Here is a 16,542-nt window from a genome sequence, read left to right as displayed (position 1 = left end):
ATAAAGACATGGATGAGTGAATATGGGGTGGAGGAACTTGACTGGCCTGCACAGTCCTGACCTCAACCCGAAAAAAAAACACCTTTGGGATGAATTTGAGTGGAGACTGCAAGCCAGGCCTTCTCCCCAACATCAGTGCCTGACCTCACAAATACGCTTCTGGAAGAATAGTCAAAAATCCCCATAGACACATTTCAAACCTTGTGGACAGCCTTCCCAGAAGAGTTGAAGCTGTTAAAGCTGCAGGGGGCGGGCCAACTCAATATTGAACACTACGGACTAAAACTGGGTTGCCGTTCAAGTTCATGTGCGTGTAAAGGCAGGCATCCCAATACTTTTGGTAATATAGTGTAGGATGAGGTGGCTGGTGATGAAAGTTCTGTCTAAGGGGCGAACTAGTGGTTGTATTGTTTGCCCTTTTAGGCAGCAGGGTTTCCTGTCCTAGGGGCCTGCTGCGTAGTGGAGCCCTCCTATGTAGTGGGCATGGACCACAGTGTGCGAGACCTTGCAAAGTATATAGCAGCTTCCCTCGATCCTTTCGGGCTGAACAAGTAAAGCCTCTTGTGTAAAGTGTGTAAAAGAACTGGTGGAGAGACTTCACTCTCAACATGGTAACTCTCAAAATGTCTCTGTACTCAGTGCCGGGACAGGTGTTACTGGCAAGTGAAAAGACATTTTCCTCCTAATGTGGGGTCCAGGGAAGTTATTTGGTCTCCTGCCATGAAGGGAGCTAAGTCACAAAAGAAAGCAATACCACCATGCTAACACTTGGCATCAAGTAACTAATCAACATGCAGTTCCCATATGCCCACAGTTATGCCACGTCATGTTAATTAAAGATCTGGCTGACAACCCAGTATGCGTGCATCGTCAAAAAACAGCCTTTGCAGATTTACCAAAGCTATGTCAGGCATCTTCATATGAGCTTTAGCGAACCCGGAACATATGTAACCTTAGCCAGAATTTTAAATCTATGTAGCCGAGGATCATTTTCATATATGTGGAGGTAATAAATATACTGCACCTAACAAAGCTATTCATTTTAGGCAGCCAACTTTGAGTTTGACAGAACAGAGGGTTGGGAAAAGAAAATTATCCTAATCTGTTTCCTTAAAAAAGTACATAATTTCATAAGTCAATTTAGCACTTACGATTTTGAGTCATCCCAAAGAACACAGTATGGCTTTAAAGTACTCTGAAAAAAAATAAAAATAGTATTATTACTACACAGCATTTCCTTATAGTACACAAAGATGCCATTATTATACCACTAATACTGACCGATGTAATTGGTCAGATACATTGTAATTATGGTGTAAAAGTAATCAAATGACATTACCAACTTTAGGATGTAATTAACTAGATAATTCATAACGATACTTTGGTATAGTGTTATTATCATTCATTGATTAAATATGTTGCTCTCTAGTGTAATTTACCAGCTGCATTGCTAAACATTTGACAATACTGTATTCTAGTATGACAATTAAAGATTAATAAACAAAAAAGTAAGAGTCAGAGAGGAGAGAGATAGTTTTTCCAGACAGCAATGTAGAAAAGCAACGATAATCATAATCATTGCCATACTTGTCAAACCTTTACTTTCTGTCTGATCACACAATAGATGCACCCTCTTGCTTTTAAAAACCCAATGATGAAAACAGTTCAGAATAACCCAATAAGCATGGTAAAACTTTCATTCTTGTAAACATATTTTTACATTTTAATAATGCATGCACAATTTTCCAACTAGCTATTAAATATATATAGTATATCTATATGTCAGCAGGGATGAGCTTTATATTGAGTCTGAACTAGGGTTTGGTTCAAATATACAAGTTTAGAATGTGATAGACGGCCAAACTAAATGTATGTTTGGCCAGACCGAACCTCCAGCTGTGGAGGTAGGTGAAACATTTACAATGGCATTACTACTTGGCTGGTTGTTAGGGAGCCAATAGCCACCATTTGCCAAACAACCCGCAAGTCATCCTTACCTGGCCCATTCAGCTAAATGTAAACAAAGGGGTAGGGATGGTTGTTGGCATGTAAAAAGAAAACAAAAAAAATGTGGGGTTCTCCTTAAAATTTATACCAGTCCCATTAAGTCTTGTATGGAATTTAAGTGGGAGCCCACAAAAACAAATGGGGAAAATTGAGGAAACCCCATGCAAAAAAAGTAAGAAAAATAAGCATGGGTTTCCCCTCAAAATCCATACCAGACACTTACACAAGCATGCAGCCTTGCTGTCCAGGAAAGGGGGGATTAGCATGCATTCCCCAGAATGGGGCCTGGGTACCTCATCTGGTGTTTGTTGGGTTGGTGGGTAGGGGGATTATTAGAATCTAAAAGTTTGCTTTAAAAATAAGGGGTCCCCGGATACTAACCCCCATGTGAATGATTAAAGGGTACATAGAACACAAAAAGTAAAGTAAATAAACAGTCACACTTTGACAAGTCCTTTATTTAAAAAAATGTCCTTTGTCAGTCATGTCATCCAGAGTTGCAGATTCTTGTCAATGGCGACTGCCCCTCTGACTTGTTTGCTGTGAATGACAGTTCATGGGGCCCACAGTGGCTGGGTCCTTGGTGACATCATTGGCCAAATATGGTCATGTCCATGTAGGCAAGCATGTTATCTAAAGGAGTTTTTTTTTTTATGTTTCATTTTAAGCATTATTTAAATTGCTGCTTCCCTATAAATTTCTTTTTCTGGTAGTGTCCAGCAATCATGCCCTTTGTTTAAATGTCTTGCCTATTAGCCTAGAAAACTGCCATTACTGGTTTCTAAGATTTTGTTGCTATTCATTATTCATCTCATATTCATAGGGTTCAGGTTTGGCAACCAAACTTCCATAATTCTTGAACCTTAAACTTTAACTAATCCCAGGTACTTTTGGCTAATCCCTACTTCAGGGTATGAAGCTGATTTTTAAAAATAAACCAGTTTTGGATCTTTAGATCTTGCTTCTTGCAGAGAATGAAAAACATTCTTCTGCTATAAAACCTAGCATACCAATTATGTAAATATAACACAAATGTCTTTTGGGCCTCACCTACCCTTAAATAGAATAATTCTAGTAACACCTAGGGCATAACTAAGTGCAGAGGGTGCAGCAGTGATAGGGTATTAAGGTCATCAGCTAACATTACCTTCAGTACAAAAAAGGGACCAAATTATATTTTAATAACAATCCATATTCATTCACATATAACATTTTTACCATGCATGGTGCATCAATAATTTATACATTTGGTAACATTGTTAAATCTGTACATTAAAGAGGTTTTAAAGGCAGAAGGTTTCTTATCTTAATGCATTTTATGCATTAAGATAAAAAAAAACATCTGTGTGCAGCAGCCCCCCTCAGCCCCCCTAATATTTACCTGAGCTCATCTTGATCCAGCGATGTTGCACAAGAGCTTCGACTATCCAGGACTGTCCCTCCTGATTGGCTGGGACACAGCAGCAGGCACCATTGGCTCCCAATGCTGTAATTCAAAGTAGGTAAGCCAATGAGGAGAGAGAGGAGGTGGGACATAGCCACGGTTTCATGTCTGAATGGACACATAGAGCTGCAGCTCGGCTCGGGTGCCCCCATAGCAAGCTGTTTACTCTGGGTCACTCGACAGAAGGGAGAAGCCAAAAGCACTGGCGAGGGACCCGAGATGAGGAGGATTGGGGCTGCTCTATGTAAAATCACTTCACAGAGCAGGTAAGTATGACATGTTTGTTATTTTTAAACATAAAATAATGTGACTTTAATATCACTTTAGATTTTGAAAAAAAAAAACAAGAAAAAAAGGTTTTTATATACACTGAGCCCAAGCCACCATCTATTATCAATAAAAGCATTTACATGTCCCTCAGTATTGAGCCTATGTAGGGTGAACACCATAAAATGATATATCTACTTGGTTTCAAGCTTAGAATTCTCTCTTTTAATATAACTTCACCTCCAGTGAAAAGTGTATTTATCAATTCCCACAAAGACCTTAATGTGACACTGAGCTTAGAAACACTAAGTCCCCCGAAGATCCTTCAGATTTTCTGATACAATTCACTATTGGAATGTCCTTGCTTTCGTGTTTACATGTAACCCGTTTGAGTTGTAAATCCAGAGAGGAAAACAGCTGATTTTTGGAGACTGTAGTAGGCAGACATATTCCTGTGCGAGTTACGAACATTCAGTTTGTTAGAGTCATGGCGCTTGGCTCGCATTTAGCTTGTATAACAAAATGGTGGTGTTGATTGCACTTGGATTCTCTGTTTCTACATTTTTTTTGGGGGGGGGGGGAATTTAAGACCATCACCACTGGGACTGTGAATGAGTGCACATAATATTTGTATGTACATGCATTTATGTGGATGCACAAGTCAACCTATTTGTTATAAAAACTTTTATATGGTATTTTTATTTACAGTAGCTAATGTTCCACGGTTTTAACATTTTTATATACATGTGCTTATGTGAATGCAATCTAATTAATGTGTTTAATATTTATTTAATTTAGCATTTGAGGCATTATGTGTGAAGGGTGTACTTAGGGATTTATGTTGGAGAACATTTCACTCACATGTACAGTACATGTGTTTTGTGGATGCACAATTTAATTGCTTTGTTGTTAATTATTTTATTTTGGTAATTAGAGCACTATGAATTACATACACGCTGTTGATCATAGAGGCTATATTTCTGTGAAAGGCTCCCTATTTGGGTGCACATACTATATATATATATATATATATATATATATATATATATATATATATATATATATATATATATATATATATATATATATATATATACATACATACATATATTTATAGTATATAATGTTTTTTATGAGTTACTTAGTTTTTTGTGACTGTTGTTTTGTTTGCACATTAGGGATTTATTGTGGTCATGGAATATTGATGAGATTTAGTGCTACAGCTACACTTACACAATTTACATTGTATATATTGTATATCAGAATGTAAGGTGTGCTGCTTTTATCTGTCATTTTGGCTAACAGCACAGTTAACTATTTATATTTAATTCTGCATTATATCAGTGGCTACATGTTAAAGGGAAAAAAACAATGGGGGTGGGGAGACTAAAGTTCCTCTTTAGCTTTTAACCTTGCTACTCAAATCCTTTAACCCTTTACCTGAGCCCTAAAGGTAGTCTAAAATGACCCACTGACTTTTAACCATGACCTTAAATTGCAACCCTTACCAAAGCTTCACTCTTACCTAACCCCTAACCTTAATTCCAATCCCTCTTTACTTACTTTTCTTACATCAAACGTATTGAGCCATCTAAGATGGGTGCCAAAACTTTAGCACCAAGAATACTCGAATTGTTATCAAACTACCATTTAACACCAATGTATTATTTAGTATATTTCTAGGTGACTCTTAGTAAGACAACTGCCAGAACTGTCATAATATGGTAGAGGTTTAATTAAAAAAAAACTTTTCTTTATACCCTTTGCTGTTTCATCTATTACCCGAGCTTGTAAATGACTCCGTTTATTTAAAAGGAGAAACCAGGGATAGTTTTACTAAAGGCTAGTACATTGTATACTTTGGAACGTCAGTTTCCCTCTGAAAGTGCAGGTGCATTCATTTTCCCCAGAGCTTAGTGAATATGGTAAAGGTTTGATGATTTCCATTATTCAATCATGTGCAAGCAAAAATAATGTTTTTTCTTTTTTTTTTTATGATTTCCTTGCACCTGATTGGGTATTCTTTACAAAGTGAAGCTCATATTCACTAAGCTCTAGGGAAAATGAGTGTAACTGCACTTGCAGAGTATAACTGCACTTCCAAAGTACACAGTCTATTTGATTTTGGTAAATCTACACCAGTGTGTCCAATTTTATCAAACAAATTATAAAGACTGGGGCTGCAGTTCAGGCTTTTCACTAATCCTCATTGACTTTTACTTGTGTCCCTAGGTAACAGCAATAACTAGCTAATCCTAAGTAGGTATTAATAAACTATCATTTGGTTAAACATCAAGGAATCTAACCTGCAATGTTCAGAGTAACCAAGACAGCTTAAAATCTTTTTAAATACATATTCGTACAGACTCTCTGATGGTGAATTTGAAAACCACCAGCATTTTGTTTTCATTATTGACAGAAAAAAAATTGAAGAAATAATCTAAAAAAGCATGATTAAACTGCAGCCATGTAATCATATCTGACAACAAATATCGCTGTTCAAGACACGTGACACGAATAATCAAACTGGCGAAAGATGAATGACTCACTTTTGTAATCACTAAAAATGTCACAAAAAACACATATAATCATCACTGACAACACTTAACTATTCCTGATGGCAGCTGTTGTAAATATCAACAGAAAATGTGTTAATAAAATCCAATCTTAAATGTTGCTTTTTATTTATCAGTTTTACATTGTGAATTGTATCCAGTATATGTTTTCATTTGTGTACATACATATTCACCAGATTCTCTTTTCAAAAAGCACTGACAATTATTGGACTGGAGCCAAACTGTAGTCAAAACTTTATTTTTTGGGTAGCATTGGGGAGGTCATTCATCATGTTTTCTCACATTGTCGTTAGTTTATTTATTTTTTGTTTTGTACTTTTATTTGCTTTATTTAACCACTTCAGCTCCGGAAAGTTCCCCCCCCCAGTGAGCAGGCCATTTTTTGCGATTCAGCACTGCGTTATTTTAATGAAAAGTTGCACGGTCGTGCAACGCTGTACCCAAATACAACCATTGTCCTTTTTTTCCCCACGAATAGAGCTTTCTTTTGGTGGAATTTTCCCTTGTAAAATCATTCCTGTTTTGGAGGTTGTCTCATTGGTGGCCATGTAGTGCACCAGGTCCATATTCCAAGAGTATAAATGACTTGATGCTATATGTCCTCATAGAAATACAAAGCCAACCATGGTGAAGTACGTATAAGTAATGTTTTATTTATGAGGACACCCTTGATCCATACATTACTGGCACTAAGGATTTCTCTCCTAAGCTGATACCCTAAGGTTGCTCCTACCAGGATCTGTGGTCATACACCAGAAGATCACACTATTCAACGCCCGATTTCCATCTGCTTGTGGTGAGTAGGGAAACATAGGGGGAGCACCAGCACTTTTGTTTCAAGCAATTGGAGCACCTTAGCACTTGGATATATGCACTGAAGGACTATTAATCATTTTTTTTTGCACCAATATTTTTGCACTTATTTATTAATTGAAGCATCATAGCACTTGGATATTTTGCACTGAAGGACTATTTATGTATTGAAAGATTATTTATTAGTTTATTAATTTTAAGCACATTTGCATTGCCCACAGGTTTTATTGATGTGAATCATTGCTTATTATACACATTTATTTATTTATAGCTGCGTCTTTTATTAATTTGATAATTGTCACATGAGTTAGCAGCGCTGATCATTTTTGGTTCTTATCACTGTAAAGGCACTAGCACTTTATTTATTTATTTATTTATTTTTTAGCGGCAGATACATTACACATTACTACGTCACCTTAATTTATTTACCATAAGCGCGAGGCTAACTATTCCCATTATAAATATATATATATATATATATATATATATATTTACAATATATGTGTATATGAGGTTTGAGTAAGCGCTGAATTCAGTGAAACACACGTCATCTTTTAACGTTCCTATCATACCTGCGATGTAATTTAATGCTTCAATAAAGATACCAAGAAGTGCAGCAATATTTCGGATTTGTGTATGTTACTAAACTGAATACAACAATATAATAAAAAAAATGGTCTGCCTAAAAGACAAAACTCTTCTGATTCCAAAAAGAAACTAATCCTGTGGAAAAGACTAAGATATGCCAGTGCCGCATTGCCCAAAGACTTCTAAAATATAAAGTTAAGCCAGAGTGATATATGAATAATACATATACCCAATCTCTACTTAAAGTACCTAGTTCTATAAAATACAATGCATTATTATATGTAATTCTGCAAAATAGTGTTAATAAGACCCATCATTATTTTTTAATAAGTCCGGAATAATATTATCTACAATATCTACTGTAAGGCTATGAACAGTATTCATTAATGCAGCAATAATTTCGTCACAAGGACATTGGGTATATTAGAATTATAAAGACATATAGCTTTCAGTCTTTCATCTGAATTGTTAAGCAAAAAAATCTGCTGGAAACAGCAAAGGAAGAGAATGAACAAAATTGGATATTGCTACAGTCCATCCCTATGGGGAGGAAATGAAATGAAAGTGAAATGGACAGGCATGTACAATGAAAAATACTGATCACTGGCATGGAAATCATCCTATGTACTGTGAGGCTTAGTGCATTATGCAGAAAAGTAGGAAAAAAATAATCCAGCAGTCCCTGGCACATACATCCAACAGAAAACTTATTTTTAATACGCTTGGTTACTTTGGTAAATAAAGCTGCCATTGAGAACTTTAACTATTTAAACAATCACACCACTACTTGAAGTTTATTATAAGGCTATTTTAATTTACATAGATGCTACTATGTATACAAAGTCATGCTAAAATTGTAAATACATTCCCATGATTAAAACATAAATGTTAAATAGTCACATAATTAAATCGTATCCCCATGTTTACTTTCTTCTGAAATATGTTATTTTGGCCAAACTGACAATAGCCACAACAGCTTGTAAAGGAAAAAGGTTGTTTTATGTCCCAAACTATTTAAAGTAAAAGCAAACATGGAGTTAGGCTTTAAAGTCCACATGTGCTCAGTCTACGAGCATTTGAGTATTTACATATTCTTAACAAGTAGAAAAAGAGCTTTAAAAATCCCTTGGCCTCCCTGATCTCTGCAGCTGCATTCATTTTGGAGTAGGGATAATTTAATATTAAAGCAAACTGTGTTTTTTTATTGTTTACTTTTTTTTGTAACTAAGTAGAGGTGCTATAAAAAGCCTATACACACTTACCCCCACAAACCACCAGTCCAGGGTTGTGGGGAAGAGGAAAGGCCCTTTTCATATTTGACGTCAAGGTGCTTTGCCAGGGTGACCCCCATGTTAAGGCTTTGTGGTCTGGTAGGGTGCATGCTCATTGGTCTGGTAGGGTGCACACAGCTAACTGTGTCCAGGCTCAGACATCTGTCCCGAAATCACAGCTAATTGTTCTGTGTGTAGCTATGTGCGATCAGCTGCTGTCAGCCCGCCATTAGTTTAAATGGACAGAGCAGCCAATGTTAATCACATAATTCAGTCATTCCTGCAGCAAGAATCCGCAGATTCTTTCCACAGGAATCTGGAAGCCACAACAAACCAGTCACGTGAAAGGGGCCTAAGTCTCAACCTCAAAGTTAGGGATGGAGTCTGAGTTGGCAGTGACACAGGGTTCACCATGAACTATGGTTGTTGACACTTTACAGAGCAAGCTAACTAAATAGCCTGTTCTCTCATCTCTCATCATCTCTCAAGCCTCTGGCTGCTGGGAACTCATCTATTCAGTGGTGCTACTACTACTGCCACTAAATGTAACAGCTTCCTGTTTAGGACTCAGTGGTAACTAGAACACTAGCAGCCTCTGGTATCCTAGAAACCAATAGTGCATCCCTTGTCCTATTAAGCTACTGGCTGAAATGTAAACAAAGGGCCATCCACTGAAATGGCCTTGGATGTGTCACTGGTTATCAAGATGCCAGCAACCACCAGCATTTTAGCAATTGAGCCCTGTGTGGGGCTCCTTTGGTTGCACTAATTTTGATTCAGATTTAATCAAAGAGATTATGACATAGCATAACACAATTACTTGTATACTCTCTGTTTTAGCAAGATCTAAAGTACTGTGTGTCATGTTTTCATTATAATCCTAAATACCTTATCACAGTGCCTCTCTGCTGTCATGTGACCTCTCTCTCCGCTCTCCTTCCCTGATCTAAGAAGAGCAGCAGGAGGGGCTGAGATTCCCCTCTAAAATCAGCCAGGCCAGCAGAAGGGGGTCACATGGCTGCTGAGTGGCGCTGTGAAAGAAGGTATTTAGGATTATAATTGTAAAAAAAACTGACACACAGTACTTTGGATTTTGCTAAAAAAGAGAGGATAGAAGCAAATGTGTTATGTATTGCAGTAGAACAGTGGCTGGAGGAGTAGGAAGGGCAGGGAGGAGATCGGCTCTCACTACACAGACTCAAAGTGATAGGCAGGGAGATTAAAGAGAGCGGAAGAGGGGGAGACTGTGTATACATTTTGGGATGAGGGAGGCATGAAAAATGACCACGGTATCATGGATCAGCTGCCATTATTACCGTGGTCAGTTCACATAGGGGGACACAGAAACAGGCAGGATTAACCAGGTATTTTAGATAAAAGAAAGGGACAAATTACACTGCAACAGCACTATGCCATTGATTATGCTTTAAAGGAACAGGAGCTTTTTTTTAGGGTTACAACTGCATTAACATTTACAATTCGCAACAATTGTTCACTTAATATGTCAGCAAACTGAACACTCAAACTACTACTCACAATTAGCAGCAGCAATGTCAACCTGCCATGCATGCTCCATAAGTCAAATGTTAGATTGCTTTTATGATAGACTCCAACAGGCAGCCCAATGGCCAATTGAAGCCACATATACAGACTAACACTAACTAATTGTGAGACAGTAGGCTAGGGTTGCCTGTTACACTGCAGAATCTCCAGGTAAGCCATTTTTCAGTAGAGTCACAAAGATATTTGCTCAAAAAACTGTATACAGATAGACATGATGGCAATAATACCAGACAATAGTTTTCAATTTTGAGTTATAAGTATATTTACTGGGGGAAAAAAACCCTTTATAGTATAGAACATTTGTATAATTATTTAAAAAAAAAATTTGATCTTAAAGTAGGTAAGTGAACCATGGTTGTGGGCAGGCAGTGGTCCACAGGTTGCTGTCTGAATGAAACTTGGAATAATAAGATCTGAAAAAAAATACTCCTGTTTATATTTCCTAAAGTATTGCAGTCCTCTATGCTTCCAATTCCCTTAGATGAAAGGCAAGTAACCCTAACAGAGTCATCTGAGCCAAACATGAAAAGACTCTATTTTTACTGCTACAAAAATCCAATGAATATAAATAATCTTTATTCAGTCTCAAAGGTATACTTTACATTCATTCTCCGTTCAGAAGTTTCTTTACATCTTCTGAAATAACAATTTTGCTGTCAGGAGCTACAGTACTTGAGTGTAGCTGTGAAGTCAGGAATCGTGGACATGGATGATCATTCTTTTAAATTCACAGTTGTTTTAAAATTGTTCTTACGGTAGCAGCTGAGTGGAGACTTATTCTTGGGGTTCCAGGGTTTGTATTATTTAAATCATGCTGTCTTGTATTTAATGATACTACTGATTTTCTGTTAGTAATGTTTTACATTTTTAAAAAACAAGAACGTGAAAACTGCATGTCTACAAAAAAATCTTAACATTAGTTTTGCAGCACATTTAGGTATGCCTTTAATTAACTAGGTAAATGTAGATGTATTCAGTCTACACGAAAAAAGTTTTCAGCTGAAGTCTTTCTGGTTCATTGAAATATACGGTATATGGAGGTTCAAGGGAACACTACATATACTAAGGGAATTAATTTATTTTTTTTTTAAACTTCACCTCACTAACCTTCATGCGCATGCAAAGCCAGGGGTATATTACAAAGGAAGGCGCACTCATAGGACATTGGTGTCTGATAGGGAGGGACCATGCTAGTACAAATGATGCAAGTAAGTTGGCTTCTCTACCTTTATTGCAGTCCTTATAAGTCATTTGAAAAAACGGGGTAGGCAAAACTTGTCTAGGGTCCCATAATGCTTTAATCCATCTTTGGTTAGCCCAATGAACATGCATTTTTTCAAAAACCTGTAAGGGAAGTTTCAAAATAGAAAAAAAAATGCTCTACACATGACTAGGGATAAGCATTGGATTTGGGTTGAAAATGAGATTGACCCAAACCCAGCCATATCTAGCCAGATTACCCATCCAAACTCCTGGTTTATGTTTGTTTACATGTTATCACTAACATCATAAAATGACAAACCCCTGGTAAGCAGATGTTTATAAACAGACTGGCTGGGGATCCTGTGTGACATCATTTCTCAAATATGGCAGCTGGCAGGAGATGTGTCATATGTGATATAATTAGAAACAGGTGACCATAATCGGGCTAACGGTGCTCTTCTCAGCTGGTCAGCACTATGGGTGGTAGTGCTACCAGCACAAAATAATAGATCCCAGCAGGCTTCTGTTTGTGATCTATCTATTTGGAAATTCTGAGTAATGTTTTTCATCAAATATGGTCATCACCATACTTGATCAATGATGTCACTTGTGATTCCCTACTAGTTTCTTCACAAGCAGAATCTTTTATTTTCAATATAAGTAGTAGCAGGTGAACATCCTTTAGCAGCAGGTTTTTTCATTGGCAGATTAACATTCTCAGGTGGTGGGTCATCAATACTTATATGGCTCTTCATCACTGAACAATGTCATTGACATTGGATTTACATTAGGAGACATTTTTTTTCTATAAATTACTTTCACTGTTCCCTCAACATGGGTATAAAGTATGTAGATAAACAAGTCACGCTCAGTGATAAAGGACTAAATTAATATCCAAGCACCTAGTGATAGGTTAACCAAAAATTAAATAGACAAAATAAATGTCCATATTAGTCCATGTCTTAAATTGGTGAAAAGTATGTGAAGACAATGATGTCAATCCAGACTCCCCTTGGTAATCCGCTTACCGGAACATAATGTATCAGAAGCCAGGATCCAAATCGGAAACCTTAATGACTTGTTAGCAGATGTCCATGATTGACCTCCCAAAAATTAAATGTGTGGAATCATGGAAGAAAAAAGAGGAATGCCATAGCGTAAAATCCCATAAACATATATTGGTAATGTGATGTAGCAATAAATCACCAGTGACTCAACAAAATGTGAAAATCAAAAAAATAAAAAAAAGGGAAAAAAAGTGTGTCCGCCACCAACATTAATGCTGCTTACCAGAACTAGTTAGATGCGCAAATGTAGATATAGGGATAGACCCAAACCAGGGAGAGCACCTAAGGGTACTCCTTACCAAACAAGGAAATGGCAAGTGTACACTACATGAATCCACCACTGATAGGTCAGTCCCTTACCAGACTGTATACATGTCGCTCATGAGTATGCTAAGTAAATGCTTTGGAAGGAGGCCCTCGCCTCAAAATGCAATATCATTTTTGTTCAAGAAACCCACTTTAATATCTCTAAATCTCCAAGATGTACCCATACTAAATTCCCCCACATTTTCCTAGCTAGTATAAACTCTAAAAAGTGAGGCATTATGATTGCTCCACTCCATGGATGCCGATCCCAACGGCCGCTTCCTGATTTTATCTGCTTCTTCTAACAACTCACCACTCACTATATTCAACATATATGCCCCAAACACTCCCACGCCAGAATTCTTCAGCTCTTTAGCGGTAAAACTCCAATCGTACAAATCTCACCCGCTTATTCTATGCAGGGACTTCAACGAGGTCCTTGACCCTTCACTAGACTCAACAAACCCCTCTTGTAAGAAATTACATAAACGAAATTTGTGTGATATTGTATAGGTCAGAAGACCTATACAATATCACACCTTCTACTCCCCCGCCAATGGGGTATACTCCAGAACCGACCTATTCCTCTCAGATAAATATACTTTACAAAAGATCTCAACATCCTCTATTGGTGTACCCACATGGTCAGACCATGCACCCATCTCAATTGATCTGCTCCTGTCCAATGCCCCTAGCTCTCCTTCGCCCTGGAGAATTAATTCTTCCCTACTTGCCAACCAAACATATAAACAACAACTTGAAAAGGATCATGGTTTCTTTTTTCATGCTAATAACAATTCTGACAAAGACTCAACTCTTCTATCCAATACCCACAAAGCTTATGTAAGAGGTATCCTCGTCAAACTCTCAGCCCATGAGAAGAAGCGTCGAACGCAACAAATCACGGCCCTGATTGACCAAATTAAACTCTTAGAAACCCATAACAAATGATAACGCGTCAGTGACTTATTGTTGGGAAAATCTCAGCCCACCATAACCAACTTAGCTCCTTGTTGCAAAAGAGCTACGATTTCTATATTAAGCGATACAAATTAGCCACTTACGCTTCTGGCAACAAACTAGGAGCGTTCCGAGCCAAACAATATAAAAGAAGAGCTACAGCATCCAAAACCCCATTCCTAAAAGACCATTTGGGTTCCAAGGTTACTAACCCAGCTGACATAGCAGAACAATTCCGTAAGTACTATCACTCCCAATAAAACCTAAAAGACTCCACCTTTTCCCCCCTCCCCAGCTCTCAGATATCCAAAAATGTATGGATTCCATTAACCTTCCTTCACTTAACGATGACCAACTCTGCACTCTCTCTGCCCCATTTACTGTTGAGCAACTCAACAAAGTTGTGAAATCACTTCTTCTCCGTGAATCCCCGGGTCCAGATGGTTTTTCCAATGACTATTACAACATTTTCTCGGCGCAGCTACTCCCTCACCTTACTAAGGCCCTAAATAACATTGCTACCATCACTAAACCAGGGAAACCTACAGAGGACCCTGCAAATTTCCGCCCAATTTCTCTGCTAAACACAAACACCAAAATATATGCCAAACATATAGCACTTCGCCTTGCTGGTATTACTTCCAATCTAGTCCATCCTGACCAAGTTGGATTCGTACAAGGGTACCAAACCTTGGATGGCAATAGACGCTTCATGAATTCAATACATTGGACTGAACATCATAAAACCTCCTCCGTACTCATCTCACTTGACGCAGAGAAAGCTTTTGACTGGATACACTGGTCATAAATGTGAGTGGTACTTTCTAAATTTGGATTCTCAGGTCGCATACTCTCAGCCATAACCACTATTTATTCACAACCAACCGCCAAAGTCTGGTCCTTGGAATTTATGTCATCTCCTTTTCCTATTACGAATAGAACAGGGCAGGGATGCCCACTCTCCCCAATAATTTTTCCTTAGTCATGGAACCCCTTACCGAGCACATTAGATCTCACCCCTTAATCTCAGGATTAACTATAGAAGCAACGCAGCACAGAATAGACTTATATGCAGATGATATCCTCATCCTTCTAACAAATCCAGAAAGATCCCTCCCACCCCCTTTGCACACTACTAGACCATTTTGGCCTCATTTCTCTATCTAAGCTCAATCACTCCAAATCCCATATGCTAGTCATTGGGCTCCCATCACAAGCTAAAACCAAGGCATCGCTCACTTCTCGTGGGCTCCTCAAGATAAGCTCTCATACTTAGGAATTCAACTAACATCTCCAAAATCTAAGATAAAAGCTCTCAACCTTATAAACCTAACCAATACCCTACTAAAACAATGCTCTACCCTCAAATCTGGAGTTACCTCATAGGCAGGTCGTATATCCTTATTGAAAATGTCCTTATTATCCCACGTTCTATACCTATTGCGCACGCTGTCTCTCCCATACTCTCAAGTACACCACAGATGAATCCTACAGAAATTCATCTGGGAATAAAAAAAAAGCATGCCTCAGGAAAGAGACTCTTTGCGTGTCACCTAAACTAGCAGGGAAGGGGGCTCCCAACGTTATGGCCTACTACAAAGCTACTATTTTCTCCCAATCGATGGCATGGTGGTTCCCTAATCTAAGTCTACCCTGGACTCAAATAGAGTCTGCTGCTGCTAAATCAGACCTGAAACTCCTTTTAGGGGCAACTTGGCTCCAACAAACCTCTCCACCACCACAATTCCTGGACACTATCAAAGAAATGCTTAAAGTATGGAACTCAGTGGTTAAACCAAGCCAAGGTCTCTCACAACAAAATCTTCACCTCCTCCCCCTAAGAGCACTTGAACCATTAATCCAAGGAACATCCCTGGCAGATAGGGACTGAGTTGGAATTCATAATATCTCACAACTCTTCTCCTGCGCTACTCTTCTATCCTTTCAGGAGCTAACCACAAAATACTCCTTGAAGTCCTCCACCTTCTTCAAATATCTCCAAGTGAGACACGTACTTCATAAACTCACTCCAGGCTCTTCAGTGGATTTCTCGAGCAAACTCCTTACCCTGATTAACATGCCTTTGAACCTTCGCATAAGACTCTCTCCATTCTACACCCCTCTTACCTCCGAAACCTGCACAAATAAGCTTCCCTCTATGATCTACTGGGAACGAGTATTCAAATTCACTGCTGACCTCAACCCTTCCCCCCCCCCCACTTAATTTCTCTAAATGCCTCTCCCATTGAGAAACTTCCCAAAAACTCTTGCACAACTGGTACCTCACCCCAGACAAATGATCAACTATCAATCCTGACCACTCTTCACAATGTTGGCGGAACTGTGGACATACCTGCTCACCTCCACACATCTGGTGGTTGTGCCCGAAATTCACACATTTCTGGACTTCTACCTTTAACCTAGCCTCCTCCATCACTAAACTTCCAACCACACCAGACCCGAAATTGTCTCTGTTG

General features: G+C 38.3%; 1 protein-coding gene across 4 annotated transcripts in view; it reads right to left on the bottom strand.

Annotated features, from left to right (window-relative positions):
- Positions 1-16,542, bottom strand: part of ADGRB3 (adhesion G protein-coupled receptor B3) — a 1,221,611-nt gene that overhangs the window by 363,012 nt on the left and 842,057 nt on the right. For all 4 annotated transcript variants that reach the window (XM_082251903.1, XM_082251901.1, XM_082251904.1 and 1 more), the window contains one exon: positions 1,152-1,195. In XM_082251903.1, the coding sequence (XP_082108029.1) occupies positions 1,152-1,195 (44 nt within the window). The remainder of the gene's footprint in view (positions 1-1,151; positions 1,196-16,542) is intronic.

This window comes from Pelophylax lessonae (genome assembly GCF_965119305.1).
Source record: "Pelophylax lessonae genome assembly, chromosome: 3".
NCBI lineage: Eukaryota > Metazoa > Chordata > Amphibia > Anura > Ranidae > Pelophylax > Pelophylax lessonae.
Note: the sequence above shows the minus strand (reverse complement) of the source record. Positions and strands in the feature narration are given on the sequence as shown.